This window comes from Melanotaenia boesemani, chromosome 5 (assembly GCF_017639745.1).
Source record: "Melanotaenia boesemani isolate fMelBoe1 chromosome 5, fMelBoe1.pri, whole genome shotgun sequence".
Lineage (NCBI taxonomy): Eukaryota > Metazoa > Chordata > Actinopteri > Atheriniformes > Melanotaeniidae > Melanotaenia > Melanotaenia boesemani.
The window spans coordinates 23680699-23699654 of NC_055686.1; the positions used below are offsets into that span (position 1 = coordinate 23680699).

The following is an 18956-nucleotide window of genomic DNA, read 5'->3' on the forward strand; positions in this document are numbered from 1 at the left end:
TACTGTTCTTTCTGAAGCTCGTGTGGCAGTATTTTCCAGTGGGACACAAATGGCTCATTCATTGTTCTCAAAATCAGTTTATTGAAGTCTGTCAACACTGAAAGTTTAGTTACATTTCATTATTCATAAAGTCAGGCTTCCTACAGCTCGTTATGATTCTCTGCGGACACGTTGTGGATCCTGACCAAACTGGTCTGACATTTTCTGTAAGACACCAGCAGTGCGATCAGGAAACACACAGCAGCAGTGAAGCAGAGAGCTGCAGCTACAGCGGAGTCTGCAGGTGGCCTGTGCAGAGACGAGCCATTCTGAGTTAAACTCTGGAGGGGGTCGCTAAACAAAAAGCAACAGAATAAAGTTATTATAAGTAATAGACTAGTACAAAACAGAAGCAAGTTTAAAGTTTTCCGTACCATGTAAAGCAGGAATGAAGTGGGTTTCCAACTTCTGATGGAGGAGTAACATCAGGGTACAGACATAACCTTCTGTCTGGGCAGAAAACGGAACCCTGGTATCCTTCTATCTGAAATGTTAAGAAAAAAGGCAAAGACATGACGTAGGCTACATCGTGCCAAAGTCTAACAGGACTGTACAGTACAGTATGTTGCAATCTCAATACATCATTGTCACTTTAAATTTTATCATCTGTAGAATAATGGAGAAGACGTGTTGTGCTTGTTGCAGCTTTCTTAGCTGTTTTCAGCTCAGACATGCTCTCACATTTTTGTGTGGTTATGGTTGCCACATGCACATTTCCATTTATCACCTTGCTGGATCGTTCCTACAGTTTGCTCACTTACTATGCTTCTCATGATTAAGTGCAAACAAGGATTTTGAAATAGTTTTAAATGTGTGGTGCTGTTTTCAAACTTTAGATATCACTATTACCATTTACTTAATTTTCTACAGAACATATTCATTGTTAGTTTTTGTTTGGATGCTTGTTATTCTTTTCTATTATGTATTTAGAGAGTCAATATTGGCTCTCTTTACACTTCAGATCTAGACTTATGACTACTTTAAGATGTCCAGCTCACTTTAAGTCCAACTACATTGTCCTCGTTTTCTTTGCTGATTTTATCCATTGCTGTTTTATCTTTTTGTTGTAAAGTGTCCTTGGGTTTCATGAAATGCACTTTTAAATAAAATCATTATTATTATTTATTTATTTTATTATTCGTAACTAGCCATAATGTACGTATTATGTAAACAATTTCCATGGTGTTGGGTTGTAAATAGTTGTTTACTTGTATATTTGGAAAGTGCCTCAGTATAAAGGCTTAACCTGTAATTTATATAAGTGCTGCGAGGTGAGGCAGGTTGAATGTCTGATGCCGTAAAAACAACAGTTGTGATGCTTTCTGTGAACTACCCTGCCATTGGTGAGCAGTTTTGTAAAAATAGTGATTTCCAATTAAAGAAAAGTTCAAGCCCCAAAAACAACTGTAAGGATTTTGTCATTCATGTGTTATGTTTTACCCTATTTTGCGGTTTTGAGAGTTCTTTAACATCTAAATCTCACCAAGTATATTTTATCATGTAACCGGCCAGTGGTCCAAGCTGTACCCTTCATCTCGCCTAATAACAGCTGGGATGTTTTCCAGGAATAAGCAGGTAGAAAGTGGGTGGATGGATTACATAATTTATATCATATCCTATTAATCATGTTAGTTTGGTTAGGTTATATCATAGTCTAATGGTGCATTTAGAAAGTTTTATAAGTATCACCAGCGTTTACTTTGACTTTTTGTGCTTTGTGTCATCGGTGTACAGTGTGTATTTAATGTGAACAGATACTCTGAATAAACCATTTTAATCAATATGCTTTATTATCAATAAGCTATATAATGCTTTATTAAAAATATTAATTTATTCCATCACAACCAATATTTGTTTAAAAAGAAATATGAATATTTTACTAACATCAAGATACATAATATTAATCTTAGATTTAATAACATTATTTGTTTTAATAGTAAATAATATATTTAATCAAAGTTTTCTAAACAGTGAAAGCTGCATTTCAAAATGACATAGTTCCCCATTATTGTGTGGGACATTACCTGAATAGTGTCCCCTGCTGGACAGTCAACCCACCCAGAGCCAAACACTTGGATTTGGTACCTATTCAGTCCAGTACACCTGTGTCTGTAACAGCGTCCCTCTACAGAGCTGCTGATCTGAACAAAGTCCTCCTGAGCCACGAGACAGACAGGTGGAGAAATGGAGAGTTATGTTTACAAAAGAAAACAGGAGGCACACATTCGTACTGTCACAACATACACACACACACACACACACACACTTGTCTGATAAGACTGGAGAAGAAACAGCGACTGTCAAAACCATGAATCTCTCCGCTCCAGTTTTCTCCAGCTGGCCACCTGGAATTTTCTTTTTTCCAACATTCACTCTGAAGAAGAGATAAAATGGTGCAAATAAATTGATGTAGTTATAAAAATGCATAAATTATGGATCTGACCCCAAATTTAAAGCACAGTTATGAAAAAAGTTTGAATCTTGATGTTAAGGAATTAAGAATAAGGTATAATTCATTTTTTTAAAAAAGAGAGAAAAATATCATTTTGGGTGATTTATAATCAAAAACAATAGATTTCTGAACTGCAACTTACTCCATTCTTTAAGAGTTTATAGATTCTGCAACCTTCCAGGTATTGATCAGTCTGACACTCCCCCTTGTGGAGGTGAAGGAAATGACACCCCAGTCTACTAAGAGGGGAGTATGACACATTAAAGAAGAAAATATTTTTTTAGAATGAAGATGGTCAATGGTCTGTATTTATATAGCGCTTTACTGCACCTGGAATGACACTGAAAGCGCTTTACATCATACATCACATTCACCCATTCACACACACATTCACAAACCTTCATGCAGGGCGCTCAACCACGACCCATCAGGAGCCATTTGGGGTTCGGTGTCTTGCTCAGGGACACCTCGACATGAGCTTGACAGGCCGAGGATTGAACCAGCAATCCTCAGGCTACAGGACGACTGCTCTACCTTGCTAAGTCACGCCGCACAAGGAAACCATGTGCCATCTCCAAACCTAACTTAAAGCAAATACAAAATACTGATGTACCTGCCACTGCAGAAAAAGGATGAGTTGTCCTGGCAGGTTGACAAAGAGCCAAACGTGGCTCCTTCACCTATAAAAGCACATTCACCATCAAACTATGGATTTATTTTTCTGCAAAACTTCAGTAGCATGTTTCAGGCATTTTAGATTATTTTAAAACTATAGTTTCTTACCATCTCCCCAGACCAGACTTTGTGCCCAACTTAAATTGACAGTGTACCATCCTGTGTCCTGCAATGCAGCTAAGGTGACTGGGTCAATCCGGACTGTAGTGGGATCTTCCAGCACTGCCGCCATTATCGACCCCTGCAGGACCCGGGACTCCCAGTGAGAGGACAGTCTGTCTGTGGATGCATCCTTAAGAATAAATCCATAATCAGACAAGAAGGGGTGTGAAGCAGGAAAGCTGCTGAACTTGAGCTGCTCAGTACCAGGTTCTCCAGTGGCCCTCCTAGTTCAGAATCAGTGGACACTAGGTGCTTCTGCAGGGCTGAGATGATGGATGGAGTATAAATCCTCACCTGGCCTGATCCATCAGAGTGAATCACTTTGCCACGAGGAGAACATCTACCATCTAGTACAGTATCAGAGAGAAATGCACGAAAGTAACCATTTTCTGCCCAAAAAACATCCATCATATATATTATTTTCACAAATAAACTCACACACAACAAAAGAATAAAGACATCCACTAACATTTAATTAACACAGCAAAAAAGTAATTAACCTTCAGGAGAGGAGAAACAGTCTCGCCAGGTGCTGAAGAGCTCTTTAGAGAAGCCAAGCGCATGAAACAACTCATGAATCACAGTCTGGAAGACAAATACGTTAGAAATATAATTATATTTCATCATTTTAATCTCACTATCAAATGTTAACAGATGTCATTTCCCATAATAAAAACATAAAATTTTCCCCACAATGAATCAAACCTGCACAGTAGTCTGGTGACTGTATGTAGTTCCTTTCAGCCTGTCTCTGCAGAAGACCACCACCCCTGCTACAGGTCGCCCGTGTGTGTCCGTCTGGCAGTGGGCAGCGTATGCCAACACGTTCAGCTGAACAGGAAGTGAAGAGACAAGATAAAACCAATGAAAAAACATCTACGATGAACTTTTATTAGTGTAGAACTGTAAACCAGTACAGGTAAAGAATTATGTGATATGTGTGAGAATAGTACTGATGTAGATTGTACTATTCAGTCCAATAACATTTCTCAGATCTTAATCAACCTAACTTTAAAAGTTTTTTTTAAATATTTTAGATAAGTTTTCACCTCTGCTCTGCACTTGTCAGTGGTCTGCATGTGGAGATAAAGCAGGAAGTCTGTGTCAGAAAGTCCGGCACCTTCAGTTCTGAGGACAATCCTGCGAGAGTAACCAGCCTCTGGGTAAATATGGCATCCAGCCAGGTGGTCATCTGGGATCTGTTTATAACAGGTTTAGCCAACAGTTTTAATGGAAAAGCAACAAACAGAGGCATACGTGAAATTAATTTGAAAACAAAAATGTGATTCTCACTGTTACATCCAGACAAGTCTCAGATCTGTAGTTGCTGTTGGCTCTGCCACACCTGAGAAAAGAAAGCTGTAAGTTTTTTTTACTTAAAATAAAGTTTTTGAATTATGCCTATAATTTAGAGAAAACAATGAATTATCAAAACTAAATCTACTAAACATTTAAGATCTGTTTTTTGTGAAGATAATTGTTTACAACTAGTTAATTATTCATCTTCAACTGTTTAAATCTTAACTTGTGAGAAAGCTGAACTGTTCAACTAGAAAACATGATCAAATTTACTCTGACTGAGGATTTTCATGCTATAATAGACTGAAGATGCAGTATGTGATGTAGTACTAAATTGGGCAGATCATCTCTGGAATATTTCTTTGTGGAGTTTGCTGATGTGTCAATAAAATAAAAATGAAATCTTTGTGAAATAACTACATTTAAAAGAAAATGTTTTTTGAAGGACTGGAGTTCCACAGCTGTACCTGTTGTAGTTGATGGTACTTGAATTTTTCCAGAGAAACTTGCAGTATTTGTTAATGTCTCTCCTGAGCAGCAATGGGCCCACAGTTCTGTTCACTGTTAAACAGTTTATGTTAGTCTCATTTTATATATGTACATGAGTGTGTCACGTGTGTTGTGTTTTTCACCTGACAGTACAGAGGATATCACCCTCAAAGCCTCGTGTACTGCTGCATCCAGCCTTCCTCTCTCAGCTTTTGATAGGTTATCACTCTCTGTGGTAGTCCAGGTCTTTATCCTGATTGACTGTGGAGCTGCTGAAGTAGGTGAGGCTGACTCACCCAGAACGCTCCTCAGCTTCACTGCTACTCCAGCATGCCTGGCTGGCGGTCTAGAGGTTTGCAGATGCTTGATCCCGTTCAGGGCTTTGAGTTTGGGCTGGTCATGTGACTGGATGGGTGCTGCTCTGACCACTTTGACCTGAGCCTGAACATCATCAAAGATGCACTTGTGCAGAGCTCCTGGAAGCTCGAGCATCATCACTAACACCACCAGCAACATCCAAGAACAGAGTCTCTGTATGGAGGTCAAGTTGTTGTTAAAAGATGAGTAAAATGAGTTTTAAGTAGAGGCGATCAAATTCTGCAGAACTGAGAGTTCAAAAATCTTCTAAAATCCTTTTTACTGCAATGCTTTAATTTTCTTCTTGTAATGTGCTGAATTACTGGATGCAAAAATGACATTTAACATCTCTGTGCATTTATTGCATCAAAGTCCCATCAGTCTGTTTTTTCGGTTGGTTTACCGGCTCACTGGACTTTGCAATATTCAACATAAGTTAAAATCCACTAAGTCCAGATTGCAGTTACTTAAGTTGTAGTATTTTTTTCCAAGTCAGAAATTCAATAACATTTTTTTTAACTTTTGGCAGCCATTATTTAGGGTTAAGCTTGACATAATGCATAAAGCAGAACTCAACTGGCTTTCTTCAAATGTCAGAACTTACTAATGAATGCAGGTTTCTGTGTAATCTTTTTGATGAGCAGGCAAACAGCATTAATCACAAACCTTAATCCCTCCATGTAGTCTCATCACTCAACAGTAAAGCACAAAACTTCTTCAGCGGTTGCTTCAATCCTGCATGAGTGACCCTTCCAGAATGACTAAAAGAGCTCCTCTCATCAGTTTGTGTGAATTTCTACTTAACTTCAGAATACAAAGCACAATGCAAAGTCTTCCATGTGTTACTTAGGTGTCAGCTGCTATGCATACACTTTACTCCTCCCCCAGAAACACAAGCACAAAGCCAAAAACATAAAAGTGCAAATTGTTTAATCACAGCCACATTTTTTTACTTATATACAGTGAAGTTGACCCTTTAAAAATCATAAAATTGCCTTTTTTTTTGTCCTTTTATTTCTTCATTACTTTGCAAATTAAAAATTTCTGGCTACTCCACATAGATCCTAATACATTCAACAAAGCAAAAAGAACTTTAAAGAAAAAGATATGCAGCTAGTTGAAATAAAAACATAACATGTATGATAATAATACAAATGGCACACCACAAGTCTGTTGCGTCAAAGGTGACAAAGCATTCGAGTCCCATCAGAAGTTGAGGTTATTCTGTGAATTTTGGGGCCCCTTTTCATCATTAGGGCACCTCATCTTCCTGCCCCACACTACACACACAAATCATAAAAATCAGGCACCAAAGAGATTGTCTGTTGAAACATTTACCTTTATAGATTACATTCATTCATTTGGAAAGGTTTGCCTATGTGTACTTAAACACGTAGTTACTTTGCAATCAATGTGCACTAAAACAGGGGTCCCAAAAGGTTATTGCCAGTTTGCAGAGTAAACATGCATTTTTCATGTAATAATAAAACCACCATTGTGTTGATGCGTGCTAGGATGTGAAGAAAACATGAGCCTTTGTGTGTTTTTGTGTGCAGTGTGTATTCAGGACTTGTCAATATCCTCAAGCTATTAACAGGAAACTCCTTAAAAGGCACTTAAATAGGGGAAACTACTTTTTTTTTTTCCTTCAATAAAATATTTGTGATCCAACATCAGACTGAATGCAAGTGGCAGAAGTATGCTGAGACAATTCACATCCAGAGTCATACTCCACTGTCTACATAAGACTAAAATGCAGTTGCATTCACACAGTTGCAGTCACACAAACACAATAATTTCAATCTTAAGAACTCAAATCAGTCTGACAGTAGCCTGCCTCAGTATCTGGATAGGGAAGATCCGTCTGTGCAAAAGTTTACCTTCTCTGTGCAGCCCAGTGTAAAGTGCACGTCCAATACTCAACAATGGTTCATTTTAACATACACCAGCCATGTCTCATCTTCACTTTAGGGAAATAAAACCAATAGTCCAATACCTGATTCCAAACGTCAACAAACCCAAATCTAAACAATTTCAAAAAGGCACCAGACTTGCACAGAGAGGATGAGTCTTGTTGCAGGGTGCTCCTGTGCTTAAGTTCAAACAAATATGGAAAGACTAGGTTTCAGTTATTAAAGTGTAAGGGAGATACAGCAAAGGTGTGGGATACTGAGTGAGGAAGTCATTCAGGTAAGCAGGGGCACATCATCTTCTGACGTGGTGTCTTCAGACAACGGTATGAGCAGCACCTCGTCATCTGAGGAGGACGACGAGGAGGAGAAGGAAGGAGAGGCAGAAAGAGGCATGGAATTGGTGGAGGAGGAAGAGGGTGAAGCCCTGAAAAGGGAAATACTCAGGCCTAGTGTGTGGAAGATGGAGGCCAGAGACGGGCTGCTAGGGGGGATGGCAACAGGAGGAGTCTGGGGAGTGTCCAGGGGTGAAGCCGGGGGAACGTATGGAGGGGGAGGTGGGGAGGCAACAGACGGCAGAGGCAGTGGCAATAGAGGAGGCAGCGTTTCCTGCTGCTGTTGCTCCGTCTGAGCCAATAGGCAAAGTTTTTGAGGGACTGGCTGGTTGACGGCCTCTACGGCCGACGAGGAGCTTGTTGGCGTGGAGTTAGATGCTTCCTGACCAGCGGGAGCGGCGTTCGACTGCTGCTGGCTGGAGCTTGAGGTTTGAGTCGGCCTGGAGGTAGGCCTAGGGATCAGACCCCACCTCCTCATGCGGCGAACAGCCCGGCGGACAAATCGGGGCCTCCGTCTGCGGTGTGGGGAGTTGGCAGCATCCTGACGGAGAAGCTGAAGGATTCCTCTCAGAGAAAGAGAGGAGGTCTGACAAGGTGGAAAATAAAAGGCATAGAGAGTGAAAAAAGAGTAAAAGGGTTAAAAAAAAATACACCTAAAGGTGTTAAAAGCCTGCAGAGTGATCTAGCCAAAACATTGATGTTGAAAGAATGACTGAAGGTTTTGTTTTAAACACTTAATGCCTCCACAAACTTTACTGTTCTCGCAGAGAAATAGTCCAACACTTCTGAAATTACTTGCATAATAACAGCACATTTGGTTCATCTTTATATTCCTACTTCTACCCAAAGTATGCTGGGGGAATAATGCTGACTTAAGAGGATAAACATTTAAGACCCAGAGCACTACCATAGATTATTTTGTGAGGGAAAAAATGCATGTAAGCATTTCCATGTTTACAGTTTATAGCACCTGTGTGCTTTTTTTTCCCTCTCTTTTCAACCTAAGCACATTTAGGAATACAAATAAGAAAACCTTAGTTAGTCTCTTATTGGGGAAATTGCTTTGTTGCAACAGTACAGGTTTAGTAAGCAGAAGTACACTGGTGATATTAAACAGCAAATTTAAACAATTTATGAAGGCCATCCAGTTATCAACAGTAAGAAATTTGTACAGTTTAGTTTATCAGATTACTATAGAAGCCTCAGGTTTTCCATTTTCCCATGTTCATCATCTTGCTCCTCTGAAACTAGACGTGATGGAAAACCACAGAAACTAAGCATGCCCCTTTGGTAATGACTGCAGAATAAGAATTAAGGTCAATCCAGGTGTATATACAGTACATAATGTACAAAATAAACATTGTTCTTTGTTCCAGGAGAAACAAGCCTTGACTGATACAGTAAACTCACTAGAAAGATGTTGAAGGAAGATGCTAACAGGTAAAATGAGAAGCAGGGACATTTTCTAATAGATTTCTATGTAACCTGAATTTCCTAAAAAGGTACTTCATCAGTGACTGATCAAGAGGTTACATTCAATTTTATATACTGTATACAAATACAGTATTTACAATACTGTATTTGGCCTGCACACATGTAGCCCTGAAATGATTATGGATTACTGACTGATTATATGAGGATAATTTCAGGTTTTAAATGCAGCTCCTTGCTCTCTCACCTCACTGGCGTTTTCTGTGGGGAAATCCTCCACTGGGGGGATGATTCCCTGGGCAATCAGCTGACCGTAGGAGGGAGGAGCCTGTTGCTGGATCAACTCTGCTTCCTGGCGGCTTATTGGAGCAAACAAGCTACCCCACCCAAAAAACACACTTTTAGATGCAAGCAGAGACATTGTAAAGTTAGTAATGACAGCTAATGCTAGAATGTTAGGTTTTCTGTTTGCAGTATACATTACTGTTAAATCCAATTTTAACAGAAAAATGACAACTCAAAATGTTGCTTAATAGCGTTAATGTACATTTTTATGAGTACACTTTATACAACTCACCGAGCTGAGACAAGTTGCATATGGGAATCTTTTTATCAGACAAACTGGACTGCAGCATGTACTGACAGTGCTGTGTGAGATTCTGGCATGTAGTCCTGGCAACAACTTAAACTAAAGCGGCTCAGAAAACAAAGCATGAATCTGCCGAGTCACTATCTAAGACTATCAGCACAAATTCAGACGGAGGCATCTCCCTTTAATGCTACAGCAAAGCCTATGTCGAAACAAAGGGATCTTGCCTTCAAAGCAGAATTTATTTTTATGCCCCACCTCAAATTAAACAGTAAGATTTACCTATATTCTCTGGTCCTGAGCGAGTACAGTTTACACGTGCAGCCCATGGCGATGACCAGCAACAGTCCACAAACAAGGCTGCCCACTGTTGCCGCTGTAATGACCTTACGGGGCAGCATGACGGTGCAGTTGAGCTCGTCAGTGCCGTCTTTACAATCCATCTGGCCGTCACAGCGCCAGCTCTCTAACACACACCTGCAGAGGAAACAATGGGCAGTCTGTTACTGGAGTATGCAGGTGTAACACGAGCAAGAGATTCCACCTCACATGAAAATATGAACACATGCCCTATGTCTCTATAAGGCACAAGAGAAACCATGAAACTGGATGAGATGCTGTCACAGTGATAGACAAGAGTTGATTCAGTTATTGATGATTGATTGATGACCTATAGTAAATGCAATAATTTAATTTTCTGCTAATTTTACTCAAAATCTGAGGTTTTCTTAAGTTATCATTTTGTTTAGAACAACAGTTTAAAGCAGTCAGTTTGTTAAATACAGTTCAAAACACTGGGCTCCTTGATACTTTAAAATTACACTATCTCAAAATATTTCACTGTAACTACAGCATGTTGAAAATAACCCCAAATCTTATTATACAAAAAACTCCGCATGCGTACGGAGCATTTAGTGTACCTACAAATTCAAAAGTCCACTTCCAGGGCTTATTATTACATCCATTTATGGATCTGTCACCAAATACAACTGTAAACTACAAAGTACACAAAGTTAAGGCCACATACTTAAAAACTTAGTTAGGATACAGTCTACCGCCTCTTGTGTTTGTCTTGGGCTTATCCAATTCAAAGTGCTACACAGGGTCCATTTCTCAAAGTCCAGACTCTCTAAGATACATCTGGAAGTGGAGGTTAAGTGTGACAAATGCCATGGCTGTCCTTGTCACCTTAGTTATATGTTTTGTCTTTGCCCTAATCTGTTTGCTTTTTGGACAGGTTACTTTATTATTTCCACTGTTCTTGGAATAGTGTTCTCCTGCGTCACTAAATAGTAGGGAGGTGCACGAATAGTCGAATAATCGATTAGTTGAAACGGCGCACAAAGACGGCTTTCTTTTTTTTAAAGTTGACGTTTTGTTTGGAGCAGTTATGTGTCATTGTGCAGAAACATGATGGTGTTTACAGCGCTGCATTAAAAGAACAGCATGGCTGGAAAGGAGAAGAGGCGCACAGCGCAGGAGTCAGGGCAGTAGGGAGGGGAAGGGGGAATGTCGGAGCAGAGAAAGTTGCAGTGAGAAAACTTTTGCTACAAGCTTCATTAATAAACACCAAACAGCTCTGCTAGTTCCAGCAGAGTTGCTTGTCTGCTTCACCACTGCTTCGTAAAGGAAAAGGAGCTAAGCCTTAGCTGCTGCTTCACCCAGGAGTAATCACCTCTCCCCAGCCACTTGAGCTTGGCGTGGAGGAGGAAAGTTTAGCAGCCGTTTCTGTCAGAGTTTTCAACGATAGTGGAGGCAACCGACTAGAGCAGCAGGGTTACTAATCCCAAGAGCAAAAAGACGAGATGGAAAGATGAGGAAAATAACTGCTTTTGTTGTTGCTTAACGCTCCTGTGGGTGCGGTGTTTAGCTCACGCAGCATAGCAGCCGCTAGCCTATATAAAACAACCAACCCAGGTTTGATACCGACATCTTCCTGACCCACTTTCTCATCTACCTGCTGAATAATAAAGGACACTAAAGCACAAACAATGTTAAAAATATAACCATGTAAAACACACTTGTTTATGGAACACACGCAATACACAAATGACATCTCATACACGTTTTTCTATTTGAGGATAAAGTATTTTTTTCCCCCATTCCATTACTGATGACGTCGATCACTCTTAATATTGTAGTATGTAGCAGCACCCATAATGTGCACACTAACCTGTCACTGTCACAGTGGAAGGTCCCTGGCTGGCACACAGTGCAGTCCCTCTCATCACTGCCATCAGCACACTCCAGTTGGTAGTTACATCTCTTGGTCACCTCGTAACACAGCGGTCTGCCAGCAAAATGGTTGGACACCGCTGCTCTCTGTCCGGCCACTCCGCATGCAAACTGGTTCTGGCTGCAGCCCCCACAACCTTGCTCATCCTTCCCAGTCTCAGAACAGTCCCATCTCCCATCACAGCGCTGCTCCTGGGTAAAGCAACCTCCTGCTGCTCCTCCACACCGACCTTCCCATGGAGGACAGTAAGTGCCTACATGGAATGTAGCCTTAAAACCGCTCCCCATCGAGCCAGGAAGTCTCTCATAAGCTAGAGACAGCACACCAGTGTGGGACTCAACTTGGACTGGCTTGTAATTGGATGCACTGGTGATCTGTCAAAGGCAAAGAGGAGGCACTGTGTCACCAAAAGGATTTGTTTTGTTTTTTAGCAAAAAAGTTTTTAAAAATATTTGGTGAAGTATACTCACATTTTTGATAATGTCTCCTTTGCCTTCCTCTCTGTTGTAGATGGTGAGCCTATCCCCTGACCCCAGGGTCAGCTGCTGCAGGTCCAATCTTAGTGGCCTGGAGTCCTGAGGGTCCAGAGTCCAAACACAGAACTGCCTAAGACCACGCGAGGATGGAGGGGAGAAGGTCCCATAAAAGGTCTGAAGAAGCCCCCCGCAAGGCCACTCAATGGGAGTGGGAGTCACAGTAAGCTTCTTTTGCGTCACAGGCTGCTCTTGATCTGTTCTATCCTTCTCACTCTCCGGGAACCAGAAATCCCTGTAAGCATACCCATCAGTTGGTCTAACTGAGCTCTGAGTTTTCTCAGTGACTTTAGGTCTCCCTAAGTTCCAATCATTGTTCATATCTGAAGATGACACAGCCTCAGTTATTGGGTGGATGTAGTCCATGTCGTCATCACAGCCCAGTTCATCCGTGCCGATGCCTTCACCAAGACACTCTACCTGCCCGTTACAGCGCCAGGAGAGGGGGAGGCACCGACCCCCGAGGCATTTAAAAGAGGTCTGTGGGCAGTCGCCTGAGTCTGGACAATAGTAAACAGAAGTGGATGAAAATGAAACATTTAAAAGACTTTTTTGGATGGTAAGAACTGGAACTTGTAAGAAATTTTTTGTAAGAAATTGAGAAAGTAGATGCTACATTATTATTATAATCATTATCATACCTCTGGCATAGTTTAGTAGAAACGACGACACTGGGAACAGGTGCGGGAGAAAATGGTGCACCACCGTAATATTTCCCCCTGGGAACTCCAATGGCTGTGGCAGCTTGGAGCCACAAAGAACAAGTGGCTCACCCCCAGTTGACGATTTTATAGAAACCCATTCCTTCTTACACCGTGCTGAGAACTGAGAGAAGCTGAGGAGGATTTGCAAAAAGAAAAAGAAGCACATCAGTGCACAAGCAAACCTTCCCTTCCTCAAACAAAATAGTAAGCCACGAACCATCAGAAAAAAATCCACTACCTCAATACCTTCAATATGGCAAAAACAAAACAAAAAAGCAACAACATTCCAATCACCTTTACCTTAGTCTATAATTATCCCAGCTGGCATGAAGCAAGTAACTATGAGGAATGCCATTTCTGTGAGCTTTGATAGAAAGACTGTACAAATTAAAACTTCTCAGAATCTGTACCTGAGAACGATGGGTTCCTTGTCTGAACCTTTGATGACCCAGCAGTCATAAGTTGAGCCAAAGCGGTAGGACCAGCTGTGGTAAGCAGAACTCCTGATCTCTCCCACTTTACTGTCTATGACCTGAGGCAGATGCCCACAGTGGGCTAAGAAACAAAATAAAGAGTAACAGATAAATACATATACATTTGTATAAAAATATACTTTTAACTTTGTGAGACGGGACATGAAAGTAAGCAGCAACACCCATTTTGTTTAATTTTCATAAAGATGTCACTCATAAAAGTTAATCAGGATTTATTGTCATAATCATAAGGTGGTAAGATATTAAACAGGAATACAACATTGAAAAAATCGTTTCATAACATCTGCAGATCACGTGATTTACTGCCAATTAATTTCACTCCTTACCAAAGCTGAGGGCAGGCTCAAAATGGCTGCATGCTACAGAGGAAATAAGCAAAAAAAAAAGTCACATTCAGGAGGGTGTTTTTCAAACAGCTGACAGATTCTCAATGTTATACAACATGAAATATAAAAACGTGACCTTTGGCTAATAAACATATAAGACCAAGCCACTAGAATAAATTCACTGTGTGTAGTCGCTCACCTGTTATGGAGAAAACTAGAAGTGCGCATAGTTTGTGACTGACTGTCATTGTGGTAATGGTCCTCCTCTAAATAGTTTAAAATTAATTAAAAAATAAAACTTTGGAGGTTTAAAAATGTATATCTAGTAGATGTCAGTTAAGCTCCATTTCAGGAGGCTTCGTTCAGGAAGACTTGGCCTGCAAAGTGAAAGTAAAAAGGATGAGTGAAAAGCCTGTTAAAACGCTGACTGTGGGTCTAAACCCAGCTATGAACTCCACCTGACAGCATCAAAGGATTTTGTAAAAACAAGCTTTTTTTTAAATATTTTTCCATATTAGCTAATTGTTTCTTCCACAATCAAAAATCCCGATGATTATCATGGCTACAAGATACTGGAAACATCTTAAATCTAAATATTACTTTACATTTTATTCTCATGCATGGCTATATGAAATTAGGAAAGGAAAAAATGATTATTCATTACTCTGATGACTCCAGAAGTACATAACAATTTAAAACACACACAACTCATAATAGGCTCTTTCACATACATGAAGTACATGTACTCCCCTGACCCACCCTACCCCATTCTGCACAAACATGAACTAGTATACCTAGTTACTGTCTCTTAACTGAATGTAGGTATAAAAATATCAATAGGATGAAAACATCTGGCTTGACGCTGCTTTAAGGAAGTAATATCTTGGGGATCCATTCACACCAAAAGCCAGCCCACCCATGACCACAAAAGGTGCCACCACAGCAATCACCCAGATCATTTAAGCTTGCCGCAGAAGACGGATATGCAGACCTAAGACATTTATGTGCGTAACTGGTGCGTTTTCAGGGGCCTTGCAGATCCGTCAGTGTTGAGCAGTATTGCTGACATGCGACCAGCAAAAGAAACAAACCATAGAAGACGAGGAGCAGGAGAGAGAAGAAGAACACAACGACAAGGACAACTGTAGAGATGGTGATAGCTTTTGAAGAGAGGCTCCACACTACAGCCACAAAGCTGCAGTGCAGGCCCCCCAGACATGGGCAGTCACCATGACAAAAAACCCTGCAGACCGAGCGGGCAAAGCTCTGGTGTGAAGGATCCTCAGGAGGAAAACACTGGAGTTAAAAAGTAATAAGTAGATAAAAACATTTTTAAAACAATAAAAATAGGTAAGCGTGACAAGAATAAAAATACAGATAAAGAAGCAGCTATAAGCTAAGCTAAAAAGGGAGGTCTACAGCTTCTTTTAAAAAACAGCAACAGTCTCTTGAACCCCCCGAGGTTCTCTGGCAGGCTGTTCCACAGTCAAGGGCCATAGTGATGTAACGAGAACTCACCATCAGTTTGGGTTCTGACTTTTGGAACAACTAAAAGGCCGTATTTATAAGAAACTAAATAATTTAGGGAGAAGCACATTATCCAACATCCCATGGTGGTCTTTTCTGTCTTCAGTGGCATTCGGATCCATCCTCACACTCATCAACCATAACTTTGTGGAGCTGATTTAAATAATCTAACAAGACCGTCGCAAGTTGAAATTAATTTAAATGAAAATTACTTTATTAATTCCTGGGTGGAACTGCAATTTGCAGGTTACAAGACAAACATAAAATTATGTCAGACAGATATATCCCATTGATTAATGAAATCACAACCATCCAGTTTTCATCCATGTCATGTTGAATTTAAGTTGTAGTGTGCCGTTTTTGAGTTATTTGGCCAAACTTGACATTATTCTTCCAGCTAGACAACTGCTACTCATTATCTTTTCAATGCCTGTCAGGTATTCACGTTAAAATACTAATAACTCAAAAATAAAAATGCTTATTGCCAAATGGTAAACTTGATATGCAAAAAAAAAAAAAAACATATCAGGCATTTCGCTTGTGCTATTTTTTTCTTGTTATACAAAATTAGAAAAAGAACAAATAAAGTTAGGTTGTACCTGTTTATTTCAACCGTGAAAGATTGTTCTACATTAGTTGTTTTATGCCATTTAACAACTAATTAGATTGCATCCAAATAAAATTTGATACTTGTACTTCCTACTCATGGTACAATCGGTTTCAACCATTTTCTGACAACGTTAACTATATTAAAAAAGGGGACGTGAACTTTTCATCTGCTCCTCCCAAAATCACTGTCTAATAAAACTGATAAACCATCACATATTTTTTGATCACCGTGGTGTGCCAGATCAGGAAAGTACAAGACAATGCTTAGGGAGGCCCATTGACAACAGAGGTTATTTTTGTCCTAACGCAACACAGCGATTTCCTTCCCATAATCTTCTAAACAACGACGGCAAAAAAGCTCCCATTTCCGAGACAAAATCCTCAAAAATTAAGCTAAATTAAACTCTTCACTTACTTCTAGTGAAATGAAAACCTGTAATATCGAGTCCTAGTTTATTAATACCACAAACTGGTTGCTACATATTAAGATCTTGGCCTGAGATTAGATAACGACACAGTTTCGGTTTAAAGCAGGAGGGAGCAGCTACTCGCCGTCCTAAGAGCTTTACCAGCGCACTAGCTGCTAACAGCTAGCATCCTCTTCACAGTTGCTCGCTTACTCGTTTTTCTGGGCCGCTCCACAACAAGAAAAAACTTCCAAGGACAACATTAAATATCTTGGGACACAAAGAAATCACAGCATGTAGACCAAAAGCGACAATGATATACTGAAATCATATTTTAAAATAAATAAATAAAAAATGAAGGCGAATACGTTACCATGTCAGTCGGCCTTTCTTGTTGACAAGTTCTGAGCTACTTCCGCATATTGCAGCTCATGACAGGAGGGGCGGGGCTTGTAAAGCACACGGAAGAGCAGTTTTTCTGTCATTCATAAAAATATACATTAATTTGTGTTTTAATCAGCTGTTGATTATGAATATTAATATGGAAAAAGCTCAGCAATGTTGATGTATAAATAAGCGGCAGTAATGAAATCTAATGGGTGCAATGTCAATTTTTTAACACAAGATGTCAGTGATGGTTGGCATAAGTATCAAAACAGCATTTTTACAGCAGGGGTCAACCCTGGGGTGTCTGACTGGTCCCCCAGGTGTTACAAGAATAGACAATGAAATTTTAACAAATATCAGAGTAAAGTGACCTTTACCTGGGTAAACTCAAAATGCCTAACTGCAACCAAATGCATAATGCAAGATATTGTACTGATGTTCTACAGCAAAACTACCATGTTCATGATCATTGTCACTCCCTCCGGGATAAACACCACGCCATAGTTCTTGTTCATAGATGGATTTATTTAAGTACACCTTAGCATGTATAAAGAAATCTACCGTCAAACTGTCAGCATACAAAGATAAAAATTACATATAACTTAGAGCATCATATTGTTCTATAAATGTACACAGTACACAGATCTAAATAAACATACCTTGCTGGCTGCACATACCCAAGAAGGAAAGAAGTAGTTCAAAAAAGAAAAAGAAAATCTTATGACAGCACATATCTTCTTTCAGCATGAAAAAACAATTTTCTGTCTCATGCTTTAAGAGAGCAATTAAACAAAACAAAAATGATCAAGGAATGTTTGGTTCCTACCAGATGTCATTACAAAAAATCAATTTCCATAATAAATCAGATCAATAATACAAATAAACAAAAAGTATAAATACAGACATATTTATGGCAGTTAAAACCATAATGCAGCACTCATCCAGCATCTCACCAACTGCCTACATAGGAGATAATTGTCCAAACTGTTTACATTTTATAAAGAGGATGTAAAAGTCATAAATCCAGCAGACAATTGAAGTTAAAACAACCAAAAATACTGAAGAAACAGTGATAAAACTATCAGTTTGGCTCAAAGAAAGTTTTACTTGTTATCAATATCAAGTATAAGTGTTTGAGCAGCAGTGACTAAAGTCATTTAATACAGAATCATCCTCAATACACAACTGTTGATTAAAAATATACAACTGATTGTGTGTGTGTTTTTTAAATTATTATTATTATTGTTTGTTTGTTTTGTTTTTTGTTTTTTACATTAGATGACCACTTGAGTTGTAATACTCAGTTCATTATATTTTAAAATCTAGATCCCCATTTTGTAAAAGGTGTCATCTACGTATGCCACCTTTTTCCTGGTCTGCTGGTCTGAGCCCCATCTGATATTATCTGGGCACAGTCCTGGGGACTTAAAGAGTCAAGTACCTTTTTGTCTTTGTCCTCTTGTATAAGAATATGTGTCCCTGAAAAAGACACACACACACACGAAGATGTTAAATGGTCACAGACAGACATGAAATTACAACACAGATATAAGGCCACACATGAACCTAAGAATGGTAATTTTGTAAAACTGTATTTCCCAATGAGTAATTCTAAACTGTAGATGTTGGGAGTGAAACAAATAGATATGTAAAATCATTTGTGCTCATTTATGGAAATTCAGTAACAGTATCAACATTTTTTAACTTCCGCTTCTTAGTACACTTTACCAATTATGGGCTGCTTCCAGTTCACCAAAGCAAACAACCACTTTCACAATGATGTCATGGGACTTGCTTGTTGATAGCACCCAGCCTACATCTTTCTATATTTATGACATTTTCTATGAATAATTTGAAATCATTGCATAGACAGTATTTGTCTACCGGTGTGATATATCTTAAGGAAAGCTGAGACACTTACCAATATCATCTCATTTTCAAATGGCAAAATACTAGAGAAAATTATTTTTAAAAAACTGTGCTATCACTGTTATG

At 39.5% G+C, this 18956-nt stretch overlaps 2 protein-coding genes across 2 annotated transcripts; both read right to left on the reverse strand.

Moving 5' to 3' along the window:
- Nucleotides 1-3: 3 nt before the first annotated feature.
- LOC121640718 (leishmanolysin-like peptidase 2) lies at nucleotides 4-5632 on the reverse strand. Its single transcript, XM_041986571.1, has 14 exons — nucleotides 5260-5632; nucleotides 5095-5188; nucleotides 4622-4673; nucleotides 4378-4527; nucleotides 4034-4159; nucleotides 3829-3913; nucleotides 3533-3675; nucleotides 3275-3458; nucleotides 3105-3171; nucleotides 2634-2730; nucleotides 2306-2413; nucleotides 2064-2195; nucleotides 446-523; nucleotides 4-308 (listed from the first exon to the last, which is right to left on the reverse strand). The coding sequence occupies exons 1-14, from the start codon at nucleotides 5630-5632 to the stop codon at nucleotides 141-143; spliced, it is 1857 nt and encodes a 618-aa protein (XP_041842505.1). The 3' UTR covers nucleotides 4-140.
- Nucleotides 5633-6479: 847 nt separating this feature from the next.
- Nucleotides 6480-17027, reverse strand: lrp10 (low density lipoprotein receptor-related protein 10). Its single transcript, XM_041985791.1, has 10 exons — nucleotides 16948-17027; nucleotides 14231-14408; nucleotides 14032-14064; nucleotides 13622-13766; nucleotides 13149-13342; nucleotides 12445-13007; nucleotides 11912-12348; nucleotides 10021-10215; nucleotides 9397-9526; nucleotides 6480-8304 (listed from the first exon to the last, which is right to left on the reverse strand). Exons 2-10 carry the CDS (start codon nucleotides 14277-14279, stop codon nucleotides 7660-7662), a joined length of 2391 nt encoding a protein of 796 aa, XP_041841725.1. The 5' UTR covers nucleotides 14280-14408; nucleotides 16948-17027; the 3' UTR covers nucleotides 6480-7659.
- Nucleotides 17028-18956: the final 1929 nt, after the last annotated feature.

Bases quoted from the DNA above. Each gene is read 5' to 3' on its own strand.
- LOC121640718 (XM_041986571.1), bottom strand. From the start codon at position 5,632: ATGTTGCTGGTGGTGTTAGTGATGATGCTCGAGCTTCCAGGAGCTCTG. The intron at 3,459-3,532 runs GTACTGAGCAGC...TTTATTCTTAAG, and splicing joins GAGGGCCACTGGAGAACCTG to GATGCATCCACAGACAGACT. The intron at 2,196-2,305 runs GTGTGTGTGTGT...CTCGTGGCTCAG, and splicing joins TCTCCAGTCTTATCAGACAA to GAGGACTTTGTTCAGATCAG.
- lrp10 (XM_041985791.1), bottom strand. From the start codon at position 14,279: ATGACAGTCAGTCACAAACTATGCGCACTTCTAGTTTTCTCCATAACA. The intron at 14,065-14,230 runs GTGAGCGACTAC...TTTCCTCTGTAG, and splicing joins TCTAGTTTTCTCCATAACAG to CATGCAGCCATTTTGAGCCT. The intron at 13,008-13,148 runs GTATGATAATGA...ACTATTGTCCAG, and splicing joins TCTACTAAACTATGCCAGAG to ACTCAGGCGACTGCCCACAG.